Raw genomic sequence first — 22,222 nt, 5'->3', positions numbered from 1 at the left:
CTCTTCCCTCTGGGAGAAGGCTCAGGAGCTTGAAGACTCATACGGCAAGATTTGGGAACAGTTTCTTTCCAACTGTGGTAAGACTGCTGAACGGATCCTGACCAGGATCTGGGCCGTATCCTCCAAATATCCAGACCTGCCTCTCGGGTTTTTTGTACTACCTTACTTTCCATTTTCTATTTTCTATTTATGATTTATAATTTGGATTTTTAATGCTGCTATCGATTTGTACTCCAGGGAGCAGGAAGCACAAAATCAAATATCGCTGTGATGATTGTACGTTCTAGTATCAATTGTTTGGCGACAATAAAGTATAAAGTATTTCATCTTAATAAGTATTCTATAAGTTATTTTGATGAGTATCAAAATGTTATAGAATACTTATTAAACATTGGGAAAAGGCATTCTTTACCTGTCAGTTTAGAGAGTGAGTTTCAATAGCTAAATATACAGATGGTTATGTGATGACAGGACAAGGGACATGCTTCTATATTATATATAAATTGAAGTTGCTGTAAGTAGAAGATTTTTTAAGTGACGATATGGAACAAATCAACTACAGCTTGTGGTTATATTATTCCTTTGATAAACTCAGATTGTCCAAAAATGCTTCAAGTATAGTTAAATTTTGTTAGGTATGTTTGTTTTGGGTGTTGTATGAGCAAAGGTAGTGGCCCATTGATCAAAGAGATCAATAGTGTTATTTGAGCAATAAATAATTTCCAAAATAACTCCCTTGTATTTTGGTGCCAGTGGGTTTTGCAAATTCTTTGAGGCAAAGTGAACCTCAGCTTAACATTTCAACTTATCCTATCAGTGTCATAATCTGTCTCCCTGTCTGTCAGAAGTAGTGTATCAGCTGACTATAATCCTGACAGCTATCAAAGTATCACTCCTCTCCACTATTCTGTTCTATTTAGTTTGAAGCAGAATATTGGGAGGGAGTACAAGGAATGAATGATACTCTGGTGATACAAGATTCTGCAGATGCCAGAGATCTTCAGCAGCACACACAAAATGCTGCAGAGACTCAGCAGGTCAGGTAGCATCTATAGAGGGAAATGAGCAGTCTACTTTTCAGGCCAAGACCTGATGAAGGGAATCAGCCCCATTTATACTCTTATATCCCAATTATTACTTCCAATTTATACTCCAATAAGTAAGCCGATGTCCGTTTGGCCCTTTCTAGATCTTTCTGTCTCTGTCTCTGGAGACAGCTTATCCACTGATGTCTTCTATAAGCCTACTGACTCTCACAGCTATCTGGACTATTCCTCTTCTCACCCTGTCTCTTGCAAAAACGCCATCCCCTTCTCGCAATTCCTCCGTCTCCGCCGCATCTGCTCTCAGGATGAGGCTTTTCATTCTAGGATGAGGGAGATGTCTTCCTTTTTTAAAGAAAGGGGCTTCCCTTCCTCCACTATCAACTCTGCTCTTAAACGCATCTCCCCCATTTCACGTACATCTGCTCTCACTCCATCCTCCCGCCACCCCACTAGGAATAGGGTTCCCCTGGTCCTCACCTACCACCCCACCAGCCTCCGGGTCCAACATATTATTCTCCGTAACTTCCGCCACCTCCAACGGGATCCCACCACTAAGCACATCTTGCCCTCCCCCCCTCTCTCTGCATTCCGCAGGGATCGCTCCCTATGCAACTCCCTTGTCCATTCGTCCCCCCCATCCCTCCCCACTGATCTCCCTCCTGGCACTTATCCGTGTAAGCAGAACAAGTGCTACACATGCCCTTACACTTCCTCCCTTACCACCATTCAGGGCCCCAAACAGTCCTTCCAGGTGAGGCAACACTTCACCTGTGAGTCGACTGGGGTGATATACTATGTCTGGTGCTCCTGATGTGGCCTTTTATATATTGGCGAGACCCGACGCAGACTGGGAGACCGCTTTGCTGAACATCTACGCTCTGTCCGCCAGAGAAAGCTGGATCTCCCAGTGGCCACACATTTTAATTCCACATCCCATTCCCATTCTGACATGTCTATCTATGGCCTCCTCTACTGTAAAGATGAAGCCACACTCAGGTTGGAGGAACAACACCTTATATTCCGTCTGGGTAGCCTCCAACCTGATGGCATGAACATCGACTTCTCTAACTTCCGCTAAGGCCCCACCTCCCCCTCGTACCCCATCTGTTACTTATTTTTATGCACACATTCTTCCTCTCACTCTCCTTTTTCTCCCTCTGTCCCTCTGAATATACCTCTTGCCCATCCTCTGGGTCCCCCCCCCCCTTGTCTTTCTTCCCGGACCTCCTGTCCCATGATCCTCTCGTATCCTCTTTTGCCTATCACCTGTCCAGCTCTTGGCTCCATCCCTCCCCCTCCTGTCTTCTCCTATCATTTTGGATCTCCCTCTCCCCCTCCTACTTTCAAATCCCTTACTCACTCTTCCTTCAGTTAGTCCTGACGAAGGGTCTCGGCCTGAAACGTCGACTGCATCTCTTCCTACAGATGCTGCCTGGCCTGCTGCGTTCACCAGCAACTTTGATGTGTGTTGCTTGAATTTCCAGCATCTGCAGAATTCCTGTTGTGTCCGTTTGGCCCTGTTGGCCAGTCATGAATTTTTACCTACAGGGTTACATGATATCCGAGTTTTCTGGCGTGATATGTAATACATTCCTGCATTACGAGGTACTTGATTTTATGGAGAAAAATATTTCGGGAAAATTATTGTTTTGCAAGAAAAAGGTTTTTGGAATTACATTTTTTATTGTTCACCTGGTTTTCAGTGCGGAGTCCGTAACTCTGAATGACTGCCTGCAATTATCTTATCTGCCGTCAAAGAGGAACCATATGCTGCTGTTGTACCCCAGAGAAATCCTGATTCTAGACTTGGAGGTGAACCAGACTGTCGGCATTGTGGCAATTGAAAGAACAGGAGCTCCTTTCTTACAGGTAAGTATTCTGCAGAGACACAGTCTTGTTCTGTCATTGACGTATTCAGCATAAATAGAGAGTTTTTAACTGGTGTAAGTGGAGTATTAGTTATTTTGGGAACATTATCATTGAAGTTGGAAATGGCAGTGTTTGGAAATCCAAGGAATGTTCCCCTAATACAGTTATACAGTTCACTTTTGCCAATAAAAATCTGGGTTGTATTGTGAATGTGAAAATTTAGATTTAGAAAATGAGAAAATGAGGAATGATTTAATTTCATTATTTCCATGTGAGGTCGGTTGAAATTTGTACTTTCTGGAAATATCCATATTTATTCACTTCATTTTACTCAGATTGTGAATACTTTTTCACATTTGGCATGACTTGGAGCTTCCATGTATTTACCAGTAACCTAGCTAGAAGTAGGAATGAGGTTCTTCTGTCGAGATAAAGTAATGGTTTATTATCTGAATTTATATAATTTAGCATGAGAGTGAGGTAAATCAGAAAGCTAAATGTATGATTCAGAGAGTATAGTAAGATGATTAATTTGTGGGACACTTACATCATGATGAAGGAAATAATTTCTTTGCTGTTCCAGTCAGATGGATTCCACTTTTAATATAGGGTATTTCTTTTTAAATGCTGCAAGAAAATTTTATAAGATTTGTAAACACTGGTTTGTGTGGGTGTCCATATAAAGAAAATATGAACTGATATTCTTTGAAGTTTAGAAAATGCAAAGCCATTTCAATGAACTATGTAACATTCTGAAAGGGTTTGCCAAGTTGTTTTTTGAGGCATTGCTTCCTTGGGTTGGAGAACCTAGGAATAGCTTGAGAGGATACTTTTAAATTGGTAGGTCATAGATGAAATGAAGATTTTTTTTTCACCACCAACCCATGGGAATTATTTATCTCCAGAAAGTGGATGCTCAGTAATTGTATGTGTTCAAGTCTTAGGTTCACAAATCAAGAAAGATGGAGAGCTCATGATGAAGTAGTTATAATTGAAACAACAGAGTAGACTCTGTGGCCATAGACTTCTACTTCAATTTCTAATATGCTTATTCTCATAATCACCTCTCTGTAGTTATAATCTCAGTAACTATAATAATTCTACCTTCTGTTGACAGAACAGCAATAGAGATAATGAGAAATACAAGACTCAAGTGAGGTCACTATTTTTAATTTGGTTATTTCTCATCCAGCAAGTTAAAAAGCAATGGTTTGTTTATCTGTAATATTTTCAGTTTATGCCAGTAATATCTGTGGAATTATAGTTCCAACATCTTCTCATGTCTGAATGCATCATTTGTGAACAAAGTTGTATTTCTTAAGCTTTTTAGTTTCATGTCCTAGGTTATTCCTTGTCGCCAACGAGATGCATTGTTCTGTCTTCATGAAAATGGTTGTATAACATTAAGGATACGCCGACCAAATTCCAGTTCACTGGCTGTCCCCATTGAAGAACAGGGTGAGTTAGTCTGCCAACCATTGTTGCTAGGTGACAAAATGCAAATTATTTATCATTGAATAAAGTTAACGGCATACACCTTGACTGAGAATTTTGAATGATTTCCAGCCTGTATTTTAATTCTGGTGTTCAATGGAAAATTATGAAAAATAAATCCTTTATATTTGTCATTTGTGATTCATTTGGGAGCAATTTTCCCTTTGAGGTTTCATGTTAAAGTTCCACTCCACAGATTTACTGAGAAAATACTGTACTATTAGAACAGAATCACTATGTTAAAGTTGTTCCAATTGACTCTGGATTGGATTACGGTGATGTACTGTATTTTCCTGAATATTAATAGGTTTATATCTGCTCACCATCACAATGCAGTTCTGTGAGCTTGCTAGTAACAAATTGGTAACCCTATTTCCTGCATTACAACAGTAAGTACAATTAGGTACCTCACTGGCTCTAGAGCATTTTTGAATGTTCTGAAAGAAATTAGAAAATATTTTCTTGCAAACAGTGTGCTGATTTTTCCAACTAATATTTATACAAAGAAAGCATTTCAGAGTTCAAAGTAAATTTATTATCAAAGCGCATGTATGTCACCATATACAACCCTGAGATTCATTTTCTTGTGGGCATACTCAATAAATCTATAGAATAATAACTATAACTGAATCAATGAAAGACAACCCAACTATGGCATTCAACCAGAGTGCAAAAGACAGCAAACTGTGCAAATAAAACATTAAGAAATAATAATAATTTAAAAAACAACAAACATTAAGAGCATGAGATGTAGAATACTTGAAAGTGAGTCCACAGCTTGTAGGAAACAGTTCAGTGATGGGGCAAGTGAAGTTATTCCCTCAGCCTGATGGTTGAGGGGTAATAACTTTTCCTGAACCTGGTTGTGTGAGTCCTGCACCTTCTTCCTGATGACAGCAGCAAGAAAAGAGCATATTCTGGATGGATGTTTTCGTAACAGAAATTTGTCAAAAGTCAGAAATTAAATATACAATACAGTCTCTTCATTTTCTGTTCCTGCCAGCTAATGGTTACAAAGGACATCTATCATATTCACTTTCATCTTCTAAATCTTATCTCTTCACTAATTTATATAAAATCTCATTATCTTCTGTTTACTCCCAAATTTGTTCATTATGTTTATCAAAGTGAAGCCCCTAATTAAGTTGCAATGTACTAATAATTGGTTATGTTTTACAGTCTTACTGAATAATTTTGCCATGCATTGTAAAACATAGTTATTTCCAGCAACTAATAATAACAGTTGCTATTAGTACTAAAAATAATAATTAGGAGAGATGCAATTCCCTTTTTTTAAAATGCATTTCATTTGAAGAATTTTTTAGAAAGAACTTATGCTGCAGTTCTTAAGTTTACCTTATTATTCAACAACATATTGCACCATACATTTTTTCATATGCATTTTATAGTAAATTCAGTAGAGTCAATTAGTTACCCCTTGCTCCGACAGTGTGTGGTACCCATCTGCTTCAAGCAGGCTTCAGTTATACTGGTGCTCAAGAAGAGCGTGGTAACCTGCCTCAATGACTGTCACCCAGTGGCACTTACATCCACAGTGATGAAGTGTTTTGAGGGGCTGTTGTTGAAGCATATCAACTCTTGTCAGATCGGTGACTTGGATCTGCTCCAATTTGCCTACAAAAGCAACAGGCCTACAGCATGCCATCTCTTTGGCTCTTCACACAACCCTGGAACATCTGGACAGCAAAGATGCATTACATCAGGATGCTCTTTATCGATTACAGCTCAGCATTTACACGATCATTCCCTCAAAACAAATCGGGAAACTTCAAGACCTTGGCCTCAATACCCGCTTGTGCAATTGTACCCTGGATTTCCTGACTTGCAGACCCGTGTCAGTTCAGATTGGCAACAACATCTCCTCCACAGTCTCCATCAGCGCAGGAGCACCACAGGGATATGTGCTTGGCCCCCTGCTCTACTTGCTTAACACCTATGACTGTGTGACTAAGTATAGCTCCAACACTATCAACAGGTTTGCTGATGACACCACTGTTGTGGGCTGTATCAAAGGTGGTGATGAATTAGCATACAGAAGGGAGATTGAAAACCTGACTGAATGATGTAATAACAACAACTTCTCACTCAATTTCAATAAGACCAAGGAACTGATTGCAGGAGGGGAAACCCGGGGTCCATGAGCTGGTACTCATCGGAGGACCAGAGGTGGAGAGGGTCAGTAACTTTAAATTCCTGAGTGTCACTATCTCAGAGGACCTGTCCTGGACCTGTCATATAAATATAATTGCAAAGGAAGTATGACAGTGCCCCTACTTCCTCAGGAATCTGCAGAGATTCAGCATGTCATCAAAAACCTTGGCAAACTTCCATAGATGTGTGGTGGAAATTTTATTGACTGGCTGCATTACGGTCTGGTATGCAAACACCAAAGCCTTTGAGCAGAAAATCCTACAGAAGATAGTGGATTTGGCCTAGTACATCATGGGTGAAATCCTCCCAGCCGTTGTGCACATCTACATGAAATGTTGCTGTAGAAAAGCAGCATCCATCATAAAGGATCCTCACCACCCAGGCCATGCTCTTTTCTCACTGTTGCCATCAGGTAGAAGGAGTTGAGAATGGATCGTGGGAGAAGGAGGAGGAAGAGGGGCACCAGAGAGAGATGATAGGCAGGTAAGAAGAAGAGAAGAGGTAAGAAGGGAGCTAGAATGGGGAATGGAACAAGAGAGAAGGGAAGTAATTTCTCTACCCCCTCCAATGATTGTTGCTGCCGTACGTGGAGGTATGAGTATCCAAGAAACTTCTGATCTTCTGGGATTTTCACACATAGCAGCCTCTAGAGTTTAGAGAGAATAGTGTGAACAATAAAATATCCAGTAAGTGGCAATTCTGTGGGTGAAAACACCTTGTTAATGAGAGGAGGATGGCCAGACTGGTTTGAGTAGATAGGAAAGCGACAGTAGCTCAAGTAACCACACGTTAGAAGAGTGATGTGCAGAAGAGCATGTCAAACCTTGAAGTGAGTGAGCCACAGCAACAGAAGACCACGGGCACACAGAAATGTACTCAGTGGCCACTTTATTAGGTACCTTCTTTACCTAATAATGTGGCCACTGAGTGTATATAGTACATCCAGGGAGCAGACAAGGATTGCAAAGAAAAACATTGAGGGAAGGGAAAACCTAAGGGTGTAGCGGTTAGCACGATGTTATTACTGCTGAGGGACATGGAGTGCAGTGTTCAATTCTGACATCCTCTGTAAGAAAGTCTGTGCATTCTTACCTTGTGTGCATGGCTTTCCTCTCAATGCTCCAGTTTCCTCCCATAGTCTAACGATGTACCGCAAAGTAGGTTTCTATTGGTGATTGTAAGTAACTCTGTGATTAGGCTAGGGTTAAATCAGCTAGCTGCTGAGGGGTATGGCTTAGCGGGCTGGAAGGGCGTGTTCCACCCTCTACCTCTTGGTAAATAAACAAGTTCTATAAAATGTGGTTGCCAAAGTCTGAAAAGGTCATTGATAAGGCAAATGGCATTCCAAGTTATCTGTAGGAGCAATGCAAAAGAAGATAACCTTGAATATCCATGAAATATTGGCATTGCATTATTATTGCGATAATGTTTAATTTTTTAGTTTCCTTTGAGGAAGATACTAACACCGTAAAAGAGCAGCATGAACATTTCTTTTCAAGGAGAGTTTACCATTATAAAGGTTTGAAAAATTAACATAGAAATTGGCTAGGTCTTCAAAAATTGTTTAAAAAAGCACCTTGATAGTTTTGATAAACAGGAATGCTCTGTTCCTTGCTTTGCCTTCTATCAAGCGCAGGCAAATCTAACTGTAAGATCAGGTCTAATAATTATAAACACAAAAAGGTCTGCAGATGCTGGAAATTCAGAGCAACAGACATAAAATGCTGTTGGAACTCAACAGGTCAGGCAGCATCCATAAAAAATAAATAAGCAGTTGGCGTTTTGGGCCGAGGCCCTTCTTCAGGACTGGAAGGAAATGGAGAAGACACCAGAATAAAACTGTAGGGGGAGGGGAAAGAGAATAGCTGGAAGGTGATAAGTGAAGCCTGGTGATACAAAAGGTAATTATAATTATAAACTCTTTTGAGAGGCCAAATAATGAAGAATTACTGCTGAAAAAATTAACAGGAATATTTTAATTGAAAAAATATGAGGAAAATTAAGTTAACAACCTAAAGATGGAAAGGGGTTGAGACAATTAATTTCCTGTGATTCTAATACTTGCATTTGTATGTAACTTTACCCATGCTAGAAAACATTTCATACTTTAGGTTAGTGGTAAATATTGGTAGCTTGGGTTAAAGTTTTTGATTTTGTTGTGTTCACCGAGCTCGGCAATTAGCTTGCAGAAGTTTCATCACCAGTTGAGGTGACATCCCCAGTGTGCAATTGTTCATGCTTCTCTCTGGGAGTGCTCGCATTTATGTAAGCCCCTGTTCACTTGCCTTGGTTCTGATTGGCTACCCCTTCAGTTGACCTTTGAATCCTATTGGTTCGCGTTTCTTTGGCTCATAGGGGTTCGTAGATGGTCTCTATTTCGATATGTTTATTTACGGAGTTATCAGAAGAGAGTGATGCTGCCAAAAATTCTCATGCCTGCTTCATGTTTGCCTGTACCAGAGCTCCCGCGGTGTCCAGTTAAAGTGGTGCCCTTCTTGCTCTTCACATTCCAAGATCCGCAACAGTGGATCGTGTCTTCATACGGGCACTTTGTGTTCCCATAAACGAGTTGAGAGTTTACATCCTGCTTGGCTGACATGATCCACCGACATTATTTAATTAGACATTAATTAGTCTCTCAGAGGATTCTTTCAGGCAAAATAACATTTTTTTCAATGTTTTAGATCCAGATCAGCCTGCTCAAGAACTTGCTTATGACTTGCGCTGTCAGTGTGATGCTATCAGAGTCACTAAGACAGTTCGTCCTTTCAGCATGGTGTGCTGTGCTGTCAATGAAAATTCTGCTGCTTTGATTGTTAGTGATGGCAGAGTGATGTTGTGGGAGTTGAAATCCAACCTCTTGGGACCAAAACCTTATTACAGGTATCTCTGTCTACTCGGTCCTTTTAAAACTCAGTTATGATAATTGACTGATTCAGTGAATTATAATATTCTGTACAAAGCAGTTTGTCCTCGAATGAGTCTGTCAATGTTTCAGTCATATTCTGTTTCCCTGAAATTTGCCCGAAGCTTTACCAATTTTCTTCTTTGTTTAATTTCTCATCAAACTGATTGACTAGTTCAGTAGCGACTCATGGTAATTAATGTGTTCCATGCTATAACTTGTACCATATCAGTTGTAGCACTTATGGCTATAGTGACATCAATTCCACAAGTCTGATAATCAGACAACATTTTGACGGTCAGTCAACTGACTGATTGTCAGAACATTGTCACTGTGATCAGAAATGAAGGGAGCCATGAATGTGTTTTGAAAACTGAACATTTATATTAGGGAATTTTTAGAACATTCACAGACGCACAGATTTTTACATTTCTCCTATTATTTTTTCATGCTTGTATGTAACGCAGAATAAATTAACTTTGCGCTGAAGTTTCCTCTTACTATTCATCAACAATACAATTAATTATAGTACATCATGAGAAAATCATTAATTATTCTTTTTTTTCTTGAGATTGTTGATGTGTTAGGTTATTTATGATTTTGCCTTGAATTTTAATGTGGAACTGCTAATATTCTCATTCTGCTGATTTGTTACCAATGTAAAACATGTCAAAAACTTGTAGAGTTATCTTCGGAGGTGCTAGACCAGTTCTCATTTTACTGACACAGGAATATCTGCCTAAAGGGAATGCATATGTGCGAAGTGTTCATTAGCCGTGAACACTGTGCACATGTCTGCCATGGATTAGTGTCTCTAAGAATTAGTCTGTGCATGCCCAAGTTATCTCATATGAATAATCATTGCCAATGAAAGTGCGGGCCTATCTCATGAATCTGGACTTAATTTGGTCCAGTGTTACTGAGAAAAGATGCAGGTTATTCTATCCCAACTCCCATGTTCACATGATGCATATTTTGACAATAAAATTAACATAGCCATTGTAATATTTTTGTAATTAACTTTTGATTTAGTTATTTTATTGAGGAGCCTATTTCCATTACGTACCTTAGTTTTTATGTCAGCAATGTAGATTGATATTTTTGATTTGTTTTCTTGTTGCCTTATTTCTTGCTATTTTCCATTTGTATCAGTTACTCAAGTTCCACAGCCTCTCCTTTGTACTGTCCGGCTTCATTTTGCGGAATCCCTTTGAGCACCCAACAGAAAAAGCTTCCAGACCTCTCCTTGGATAACATGATAGGTAAATTACCATTCCGATTTGCTTTGCTTTAACAATGCATAGTACAGTAAAATTTCATGAATCCATTGTCTTTACTATTAGATGTTTCAGGTGCTTTCCTTAGCTCACCATTTATTGTACAGTTATCTGAAGCTTGAATTCAAAATATATTGCGTATGGATAGGATAAGTGTATAATAGTCCATAATATTTGCCAGTCTGGCATCATTAAAATCCTGAATATTCTCAATTATTGGAGTAGATGTTGAATCTATAGTCAAAATTCTTTGAGAGTGAAAGGTGTTGGTTTATTTAAGTACTACTGGTGCTGAACTCTTCATTCAGTGGTGTATTTTTGTGTTGGGAGGGTAAGGAGACCTTAAATGTACAAGGAAGTGGAGTGTTTTATAAAAACAATTTTTTTCCTTAAATTGTCACAGCTAAAGTAATAGTTTCTTTTTCTCCACTTCATTTACCCATTGCTACTTTAGAGTCTCTATGCAGAAAGGAGAAAAATTGGCAACAACTCTAACATTCTCACCAAAGACTCAATAATTGTGGATGTAGCTGGTGAGGATGTTTCCAGGGTGGATGCTCTTGGCTGGCATTCTGGGTGCAAAAGGAAGCCAAAATTCAAGTTTCCTTGTTGCCATTTGTAGGAAGACATTTATATGGTTACAGTCAGTTGGGTATTTGCTGACTCCTTCAAGAAATATGAAGGAATGCATACTTTTGGTTCTAGCATTGAAACAAATACTCTGTGTGGTAAAGCACTCCCTGTTTTTTATGCGCATTTTAACAAACTGATCAATAATCTTCAGTCATACATCTGTATTGTCATTTAGTTACCTATGTTTCAATAGAATGGGAACAAAATACATCAATTTATCAAATAGGATAATTTTTCTCAATTTGATTGACTAGTTTAAAAAAAAAGAGGTACAGTGTTGCCCTCAAAATGTGGGTATTTATTTTTATTTTAGTAAAGCACAAAAAATGAATTATTAGTATTTGAATAGTTTGTCTTTTGTGTTTCTCATGGATCTTTATTATTAAAGAGCAATTTAGCACTTTGGAGCTACCTGGAAGCTCCAGTCCAGCCTAACTCTTTGATGGGCCTGGAGATGTTGCAGATTCTCTGGGGAGAGAGAAAAGCTAGCAACATCAATACATGTATTAGGCTTTCAAAGAGAATCTGTGAAGATAGCTAGGCCCATCAGAAGTAAGGTTAAACTGGAGTAGAGCAGGGAGAAGTTATTTTGTTCAGGACAAGCCAAACAAACCAGTGATGTGGGAAAACAAAACGTTTATTGCGAATGCACGTTGCGGATTTGATCATAGTTGCTGCACTGCAACTTTATATTCTACAGAGTAAGCAACCCACATCAAAGTTGCTGGTGAATGCAACTTTGCGTTCTACAGAGTAAGATAGCTTAACAAACTCTTCATTTCTGCTCTCATCAAGTCTTTGAACTGAAAATATGGTATTGAGAAAGTATTACCATTTTCATTGTTTAAAAAAAATGGAAAACCACATTTTAAAGTCTGTGTAGATTTTTAAATTTATTTTAAGAAAAGGCAAAGTCTTTGTATACCTGTATAAGTGAAGCAGAGCTATTTTTCTGCTAGCAACCATTGCTGTACTGTTTTAGTAATGATTAGATTGCATGATCTATAAACGTAATGTACAAGAAATGGACAAGCAAAGCATAAAATCTTTCACCTCCATAAACTATCATTAAATCTTACATGTATCCTTTTGTTGAACTTTCTCAAAGTAAGTTTTGCAGAAATTTGGAGATTTAAAAAAAAACTGAAGACATTGTTCAAAGTCAATTTATTGTCAAAGTACAAACTATATGTCACCATATTCAACCTTTTCATTTTCTTTCAGGCATTCACAGTAAATCCAAGAAACACAATAGAATCAGTGACACTGTAGCTAATCTTGTAATGCTCCTTTAAACATAGCAAATTGTTTTCCATAGATTTAATATGTTATTGATCACGATTGCTTAGTATTCATTGTGCTGTGTTTAGTTGCACTGGTACTTTCTTAAGATGGGATGCCCTGAGACCAATGCCCATGAGCCAAATCAGTGTCCATGTTTGTATCACTAGGACAAATGAGTAGAAATTGTGATTACGTATATACTCTAAAAGAGAGAGTTTGCAGCCTTAGGAGCAGTCTACTGAAAAATGGAATGGTATGCAGTCAATTTAATTATCTAAGTCTACATTTGGGTGTATAAAATGATGAGAAGCATTGATTGTGTGGGTAGTCAGAGGCTTTTTCCCAGGGCTGAAGTTGCTAACATGAGAGGACACAGTTTTAAGGTGCTTGGAATTAGGTACCGAGGGGATGTCAGGGATAAGCTTTTCACACAGAGAGTGGTGGGTGCATGGAATGGGCTGCTGCCAACAGTGGTGGAGACTGATACAATAGAGTCTTTTGAGAGACTCCTGGATAAATACATGAATCTTAGGAAAATAGAGGGCAATGGGTAACCCTAGGTAATTTCTAGAAAAAGTACATGTTTGGCACAGCATTGTGGGCCAAAAGGCCTGTATTGTGCTGTAGATTTTCTATGTATCTATGTTTCTACATTTCTCCCATTAGCCTTCAGTGTAATAAGATGCATGTAAGTATGATAGACAGTGACAAAAAAGTTAAGAAAACTTCACGTGTATAATATTAAATTTCAGATTCAGATTTATTTATCATATATACATTGAAACATAGAGTGCAATGCATAATTTGTGTTATACAATGCATAATCAACACACACAAGTATGTGCTTTAAGTAGCCCACAAAATGGTCAAAGGGGTCCTTAAAAATTTGGTGAATATGTTCAATGTTCAAAGTACATTTACTGCCAAAGTATTTGTACTGCATATAACCTTGAGTTTCACTTTCTTACAGGCAGCTACAAAACAAACAAACAATAGAACCCATTAAAAAAGACCATCAAACAACCAATCTGCAGAAAAAAAACAAATCGTGCAAAGTAAGCAAATAACATTGAGAACTGAAGTTCACAAAAATGAGTCCACAGCCACAAAGCCAGTCACCACTGCAGCCAACTCAAGAGCCCATTCACAGCCTTAGTTCAGCAGAGAGTTGAATAAACTATGCTGAACAGTGAGCTGGACACCCGCCTGTCTCTTCCCTCCGGTCCCAACAGCCTGGCCTTTACATCCGGCCTGGTGCTTAAATCGGCCAAGCCTCGGGTAATTCCTCACTCTCAGACCCAGGTTATGCCTGCATGATTTGGCCCATACATGCGGCCCAGCACTTAAATCCATTTAACCTCAAGGTCATTCTTCACACCTGGGCCCAGGCCCAAGCCCCGCCACCTCACCCCTGTCTCACCTCCACTCACCTTGCCTTGGTTCTGCTGCATCAAATCGCTTCCATACTCTTCCAGCAATGGCCAAACATTGGCTCATTCCCTGCTCTCAACCCCACCCCGTCCACCTTGATTTGGCCCGTACACGCCATGCCACAACTGCCTACGGCTTCCAGACTTCAGTTCACACTGCAAAAATGCCAGATTGTATAGGCGGTTCAATATCTCAGCTCCAAAAGGGAAGTTACAGGCTATTGATTGCAGTGACCGTATCTGAGGAAACAGTCCAGAGGTTCAGAGATTCATTTATTATCAAAGTATGTATGCAGTATACAACTCTGAGAGTCTTCTTCTCCAGGTAGCCAAGGAAAAGTCAAGAAAGTCAATTCAGAGAGAAACAGCAAACACCGCCCCCCCCCGCACAAAAAGAATGGAAACACGATCATTGTCCCCCCTACCCCCAACAAAATGCAACAAGAACATTGACCCCCCAAATCCCCGTCACCCACACAGAAAAATGAGCAAAATTGCAACAAGAACATCGACCCCCCAAAACCCCTATAACCGCACAAAAAACAATGAGAAAGAACAGGTGACAGCACAGAACTTAAAATAACTATAAGCCTGAAAAAGTCCATAGTCCAAATCCATAAACACAATTAATACAGTAATTTATGGTTTTGCTTGTTTTGTTTGCTACCAGCAAGTTGTTATTGTGCTTCACCAGTGCCATCTTAAACCGAAAGTAAGACTGTTCTTTCTAGTTATTTGGCCAGTAGAACTAAATAATGTAAGTATAAAGTATGAAAGGTAAATTTGAAATGGTGAGCTGATTTTCTATAGCATGCCCTATGAATAGTTTGGTGTCCTGTGTGTGCAAGGTTAACCAGCCTGTTTTGATGTACCACACAGCCTATACTCACAATTTATCTTTCTGACAGGGCAAAGTTTAGCTGTAGATGAAGAGCTGCCGAGGGTTTTGAACCAGCAGGAAGTTCAACTGAAGTTCCTACTGACTGGCTTGTTGTCCGGTCTCCCACAGCCACCATTTGTTATACGAATGTGTCCACCACTCACTACCAAGAACATAAAAAGCTATCAGCCGTTGTTGGCTGTGGGTGAGTACTTGATACAAGCTATATGTTTTTAGGATAAAGTGGAAATTAAGTGTAATCACAAATCACTGAAAGTGAGGTTAAGGTAATGTGCATAGGCTTTCACCGAAACCTGGAGGAGATGTGCACATGCCTCTTTAAAAGCCGTCAAATTTGCACGTGCTTGGTGCTTTTTTACAATTAAGAATAAACACAATGGATTCTAGTTAATTGGGACACATTGGACCAGTACATTTTTGGCCCAAATAAGCAGCTATCCCAGTTAGCCAAAGTTTCATGGAAATAGTTAAAAAGGTACAAAAAGACGAACTACTGTTTAACTGAATAACAATTGTGAATTATGTATTTAAGTGAAATGCAGAACAAATTAAACCACTATCAGTACTACACAATTGTATTAGTTCATGATGGTTATCAATTGAGGAATTAATCCAGTGTATACTGCTGTGTTCTTTTGATTGACTGTAAATTGACAAATTCAACGCAGTCACCTAGTGCAGACTTTAAGCAATGCTAATGCCGATTGCATCCTCCAAATCTTCATTTACATCGTAACATTCAATCATTTTGAATGACGATACCTTCAAATCCTTCGTAGTACCTAACTTGTTGAAGTAGTGAAATTGTTTCATTTCCCAGGGCTATTTCTGACATCTCCAAGCCTGAATGCTTGAAACTGCAGTGCATAAAATAGTTCTGAATTGTCTTACTGCTTATTACTTGCCAACTACCTGTGACAAAAAATCATTGCTTTTTGAACACAAACACAAACAAATGGTGTTATTTGACAACTGTTCGGTCTAAGCACGATGTACTGTCTAATGGCCACAGGAAGTTCATGTGACTGATGCTAGTTAAAAACTGCTCAACAATAGTCTCCTATCCCAATTAAGTGACATAGAGTCCCAAATAAACGAAGGGAATCCCTCTATCGCTCGATTTGTTTTTGTTCTTTAAGAGTTGTCTCAAATAAGCGCCTGCGCCTATTAACCGATGTCCCAATTAAGCAGAATTTTGCCTTAGCTTTAAGAGCAAAAATCTGAAATTATATTTCAGGTATGGTCAATGAAAACTTCATTCAGAAAATATGAATTATGAAATGTGATGATTAAGAGTGTTCTCAAAAATGGAAGTTAATAAAAATCTAGTTAAAGTAATGTTTCAATTCAAAATTTGGCAGCTTTTTAAACATTGGAGCCCCAGAAGTCACTAATTTAGAATTGAAATTCGCTTTTTTCCACTGTAATTTTTATTTACTGTCTGTGCCTTATCTTTTTTTTTTGGAAGAGTATTTACTACTTTTGGATGTAGTTTCTGCTAACTTGCTCAAGATAATACTTGCCTCAGAATGTGCCAGGTTGATGTGCTGTGATTCCACTGACTGACATCTAAATTGCTGAGCTGTCAGGGAGATTCAGTGGCCAAGTACTTCTGATATTGTCAGGTTGATTTATATCACAGTTTAGATGACTCTGTTGACAAGAAGTGACTATTAACTTTCAACAATGTATAAAATTATATTAATAGTCCATATGTTATATCTTTTGCCCTGTGTTTTAACAACAGAATTGGTGGGTTTATTGCTTCATTTTTAATGGGTAAAAACATGTTTATCAGCAGTTAATCAATGCGTATTCCAGGTACCAGCAACGGATCTGTGTTAATTTATCATCTTACCAGTGGATTGTTATACAAGGAATTAAGCATACATTCCTGTGAAGTCAGGTAAGAATTTCAGTATAGAAATTCCATGTGCAAGTTTTCAAATGAAAACCAAGAAATATGTTGTTTTGTCAGCGTCATTGTTATAAATGAGCTTTGTTAGATACAGATTTAAAAAGATCATCATAAAGAATGCCAAATTAATTCCCTATTTTGAAGGTAACCCGTTTCCCCTCGAGCTTCATCTTTGTTCCACATTATGAGCATTTCTCATAAACATCTGCCTTGTGACGTGCTGTACTGCAAATTTCAGAGCGTATTGAAATGGCATTAGAGGGATTGTTGCAGCAGCTGTTTTCCAAATTCTCAAACCTGCTGTTGCATATGCAATCATTATTAAAGGAGGACTGAAATTGATGACTTTGTATTTCATAATGAAGAAGATTCCTTTGGTTAGTAATTACGCCCATGTGAGTTTGCACTTATATAACTAATCCAAAATCCATTGTGCTTTATTGACTGGTTGCTAAGTTAGTAGATGTATGCCTTATAACACAAAACAAGAATGGCCATCAAAGTTGACCTCTACTGAACTACCCAGTTTACTTATTTATTTGGTGATACAGCACAGAGCAGACCCTTCCAGCCCTTTGAGCCATGTCACCCCAGCAACCCCGCAAACCCAATTAACCCTAATTTACAATGTCCAATTAACCTTCCTAGTGCACCTTTGAACTGTGGGGGGCGGGGGGAGAACCGGAGCATCCGCGGAAAGCCTACGCATTCCACAGGGAGAACGTACAGAGACTCCTTTCGGAATGGCGCCGAAATTGAACACCGTACTCCGGATTGCTGTGAATGTCGCGCTAACCACTGCAAAACCATGGTGCCAATTGTTGTGCAGTTGTATTAGCATGGCGAGGCAGCAACTAGAGGATAGGATAAAGGGCGAAGGGTAAAATATAAAGGATAATTATTTGAGGAGTGCACATACGTACATCTCTTCAAGCATTTCAAAGTCACCTGATTTCCTCTTGACCAAATTATTCAAGGTATTGAAAAGTAGTTTCTTCAGCAGAACAAATTCTCTGCTCTTACTTTGAAATTAAAATCACAGGCAAGCACAATTACTTCTGTTGTGTTGGTGGAAGAACCTAATGGCAAATTGTTGGCTGTGATGATTGAATCCATAGCCTGTACATCAGGTTTCCTTTGAGAAATTGCTGTAGAAGATGCAGCAAGTTCTATACGTTTAATGCAAATGATGTTTTAACACTCTATCCTTTTCTGTCTAGCAACTGGAATTGTTTTGGTAGCCTAGACCTTTTCTCACTACTCTTGACATCCATGTAAATGTGATAAGCAGTGACAATAAGTTAAGGAACTTTCTTAACGTGGCTAAGAGGAATGTCAAAGATTTGCTGAATATAGATTATTCATTCAAGTTATGTGGCCAGTAGAACTAAAGGTCATAAATTTCAATAATTATAATTAATTACAAGTAAATTTTCTATTGGTTGGCCATGTCATTGCTCATGAACATTTTGGACTCTCTAGCTACCAGCCTGACCTTTGCCCTAAGGCCACTTCCTTTGAGGAAGTTGCATATATAAGTGCCATGGTCAGTCAGAGGTTAATTATTGAACATTTTTCTGTGTTAGAAGGTGTTTGGCATATCATGTTATCTCAATAATTGTTAATTACATATCTTTTCACTTTCATCTAACTCAGTGGTTCCCAACCATTTTATATGCCATGGAGCCATACCACTAATCGAGGGGTCCTTAGACTCAGGTTGGGAACCCTTGTCCTAAATGAAAGCTGACAGTCTTGCCCTGGTTAAAACTTTACATTGTGTTACAGGCTGGCATGTTTCAACTTATTGCAAAAGTAATTGTTTTCAACAGTGTTGAACTAGTTCAGCTTAAACTTCAATTTTACACTGTTGGTAAGTCACAAGGAATTAATACCTGACCCTTGCCATAAGCCCAGAAATGCAATTTTAGGTAGTAATTATTTGTAATGGAGTTTATAGACTTGTGAAATGAGCTCTGTGAGACCAAACACAGTGATACAGATATTACTACTAAGCAAGTTGTAAAATGGGTGAATGAGCAGCCTTTTTTTGTCACAGCATGCAAAGTGAAATTTCTGATTGTTGTTACTAAACGCAGTGCTTCATTTGATAATATTCCTGCCAGTTGCTTTGGGACATAACATTAAACGTGCCATGTAAATTCAAGACATTGTTACCTCAAAGTCGGAATAGCCATTTAGAAGGTGGAAAATGGCAGCTTTCTGGCTGAGCTTATCACAGTATTTCCAAACTATCTTAATGATAAGGTCTGAGAACTAGAATCTTGGCTGTTTTTCACAACTGATTTCTTTTTTCTGGACTGCATAGGGGCATTGAGTGGGCAAGCCTGACCAGTTTTCTTTCTTTTGCCACCTCGACACCGAATAATCTGGGACTAGTGCGAAATGAACTGCAGCTGGTTGATCTACCAACAGGTCAGGAGGCAGAATATCTACTTTTCTGATTTTAGGCAATTCTGGAATTTGATGATGAATGAATGGTTACATTTAATTTTGTTCAGAGGCACAAGAACCTTGTGCTTATGAGAAAAATAAAAACTTAAAGAAAATTATAAAATTGTAGCATCTTGATATTGAAATGCAGTTTACGTGAACTCCTCTTAATTACAATCAGAGAGAGATATTGCTTGTTACGCCACAGGTATTTAGGGCAGCAATGAGGGTCCATCTTTGGGATCTTCCTTCATTGTGTCAGTAGCTTCCTCTCGGTTTTCACTACTGTTAGTTACGAAAGGCCCGTGTGGAGACCCAGGAATACCCTCGCATTCAGATGTAGAAGGATTCTCCATTGCAGCTTCTGTAACAATTTTGTTTTACCAGTCAGTGTTGTTGGGCCTGAGATGAACTCCTGAACCTAGAGGACTGGTGGACCACTCTTAGTCTGTCCTCTGCTCTTTAGCCGTTTGGTATGGGTGACCCTACCAAGAGCCAAAGCATAAAGCCTTGACTCCAGCCAACATAGCTCTCCAGGTCATTGAAGCACACAAGCCCCCAAACCCTACGACAAGGCCGTGGTCCTCTTGGTGGAATTGCAATCAAAATTTTGGTAAATATAGTTAATTCCTATAGTACCTGCTCCTGTCTCTGCTGATGAATCCTGTTTACTAAGAGATGGAGTACATTTGATCTCTTGTTAAATAGTGAAATGTAAATAGTTAATGTCTGTCTAGATCCAGGGTCAAGCCCTGAAACACCAGGGTCTGGATTGTGGGTAGGATGTTCAGTCATAGCTGAGGTTAGGTTGGGAATGCTGGGGATCGAGATCATGAGTGGCTTTGTGGCCACAATTGGGTCTGGAATGCTTGTTGAAAGGGTTGACTCCTGCATGTTAGTGATGACCACATCATAATTTTAATCACAAGGTCTATGCTCCTTTCCTCATGGATAATGTAGATTTAATGTAAAATTAATGATCATCTTGCTGCTTGTCAGAACTGATGGTTGCTAAAAAATAGCAAATAAATTACCGCTGGACTAAATTTAAATCCAGTCACATCAGATGTAGCTGTCTGTACTCTGAGATTAAATACTCTTGATTCCTTGTTTAAGAGCCATTGGAATTTAAAGTTGCTTATTGCCTCATTAATTGTGATGCTACTCAAGAAGCTTTCTCTGGCACTTACTGCCTTTTCTCCATAATCACACTTGTGCTGCCATTGGCATGATTTCTTTGCCACCTCTCCTCCACTTTCCTCCAATCCTTCACCTCTTTCTTAATTGCCCCACCTATTCTTTTTCTTTTCCTTTCCTACTCTTCTCCCCTTTTCCATCCGGCTCTACTGCATTTTGTCTCCTCCTGTCCAGTTCTGTTTATCAACCAGACAACAGCAATGGTTGACCTGTGCAGTTTTGGTTCTGTTCTTGCTCTGTTAAATTCCTCGTCATTCTTGTATTTTCACTGAATAATGCTTCAGATTTGATCTAGAGGAATAGGAGAGGTATAGACATGCTAAGTGGACAATCTTTTTCCTCTGGGTGAAAATATCAAATGCTAGAAGGCTTAGGTGTAAAGTGAGAGGGTAGAAATGTAAAGGAGCTGTGCATAGTAGGTTGTTGGAGCTAATTCAGAAAATGTGTAGCCTGAGTCGTTGATGATTGGGTTGAGCTTTTCTCCGATCTTGGCAATGTACTTGAAAATGTTTCGTCACTGTCTGAGGAGACATTGTCAGTGCACCATTGATTGTGGTATGTCCTCCAAATACCTGGCTCTTATATACTTTTCAATCAATTTTTCAGTATACTTTTACAAACACATAGACCATAACCCTTTTTATGAGCCGATGCGGGCAAAATTCTAGACCACATGCACGAAGTTCACCACAGCTATTTAGCGACGAGACTTCCTGCTCACATCACAACTGAGTTTCAAAATGATGTCCAATCACCTGATTGAAAAGTGTTTAAAGGACAAGCATTCGGCGGATACACCACAATCAACAGGGCACTGATGATGTCTCCTTGCATGGTGACAAAACGTCTGTAAGTAAGTTGCCAAGGTTGGAGAACAACTCAACCCAACCACACTAAATTGTCTTTACACAAAGAGAGGTACAGTTGCAAAACAAAGTTTGTGAACCCTTTGCAATTACCTGGTTTTCTGCATTAATTACTCATGAAATGTGGTCTGATCTTCATCTAAGTTACAATAATAGGCAAACATGATCTGTCTAAACTAATAACACACAAACAATTGTACTTCTTCTTATCAATAGAACCATAGAACACTACAGCACAGAAAACAGGCCATTTGGCCCTTTTAGTCTGTGCTGAAACTTTATTCCGCTAATCCCATTGACCTGCACCCAGTCCATAACCCTCCAGACCTCTCCCATCGATATATCTATCCAATTTATTCATAAAACTTAAGAGTAAGCCTGCATTTACCACAGCAGATGACAGCTCGTTCCACACTCCCACCACTCTCTGAGTGAAGAAGTTCCCCCTAAACCTTTCCCCTTTCACCCTAAAGCCATGTCCTCTCTTATTTATCTCTCCTAATCTAAGTGGAAAGAGCCTACTCACGTTTACTCTGTCTATACCCCTCAAAATTTTGTAAACCTCTATCAAATCCCCCCTCATTCTTCTACGCTCCAAGGAATAAAGTCCTAACCTATTCAATCTTTCCCTGCAACTCAACTCCTGAAGACCTGGCAACATCCTAGTAAATCTTCTCTGCACTCTTTCAATCTTACTGATATCCTTCCTGTAGTTAGGTGACCAGAACTGCACATAATACTCCAAATTTGGTCTCACCAATGTCTTATACAACCTC

At 39.1% G+C, this 22,222-nt stretch overlaps 1 protein-coding gene across 2 annotated transcripts in view; it reads left to right on the top strand.

Annotated features, from left to right (window-relative positions):
* The window catches only part of wdr11 (WD repeat domain 11), a 146,814-nt gene that overhangs the window by 52,523 nt on the left and 72,069 nt on the right, over positions 1 to 22,222 (top strand). For both annotated transcript variants that reach the window (XR_011882731.1, XM_072239518.1), the window contains exons 6-12: positions 2,750 to 2,915; positions 4,259 to 4,373; positions 9,266 to 9,464; positions 10,639 to 10,748; positions 15,019 to 15,195; positions 16,833 to 16,917; positions 19,259 to 19,365. Coding sequence is in view for 1 of the 2 variants with exons in the window: in XM_072239518.1 (XP_072095619.1) it covers positions 2,750 to 2,915; positions 4,259 to 4,373; positions 9,266 to 9,464; positions 10,639 to 10,748; positions 15,019 to 15,195; positions 16,833 to 16,917; positions 19,259 to 19,365 (959 nt within the window). In the remaining variant the exon portion in view is untranslated. The remainder of the gene's footprint in view (positions 1 to 2,749; positions 2,916 to 4,258; positions 4,374 to 9,265; positions 9,465 to 10,638; positions 10,749 to 15,018; positions 15,196 to 16,832; positions 16,918 to 19,258; positions 19,366 to 22,222) is intronic.

Source organism: Mobula birostris, chromosome 21 (assembly GCF_030028105.1).
Source record: "Mobula birostris isolate sMobBir1 chromosome 21, sMobBir1.hap1, whole genome shotgun sequence".
NCBI classification, from domain to species: domain Eukaryota; kingdom Metazoa; phylum Chordata; class Chondrichthyes; order Myliobatiformes; family Myliobatidae; genus Mobula; species Mobula birostris.
The sequence above is the reverse complement of the archived record's forward strand: the minus strand, read 5'-3'. Positions and strand labels throughout refer to the sequence as shown.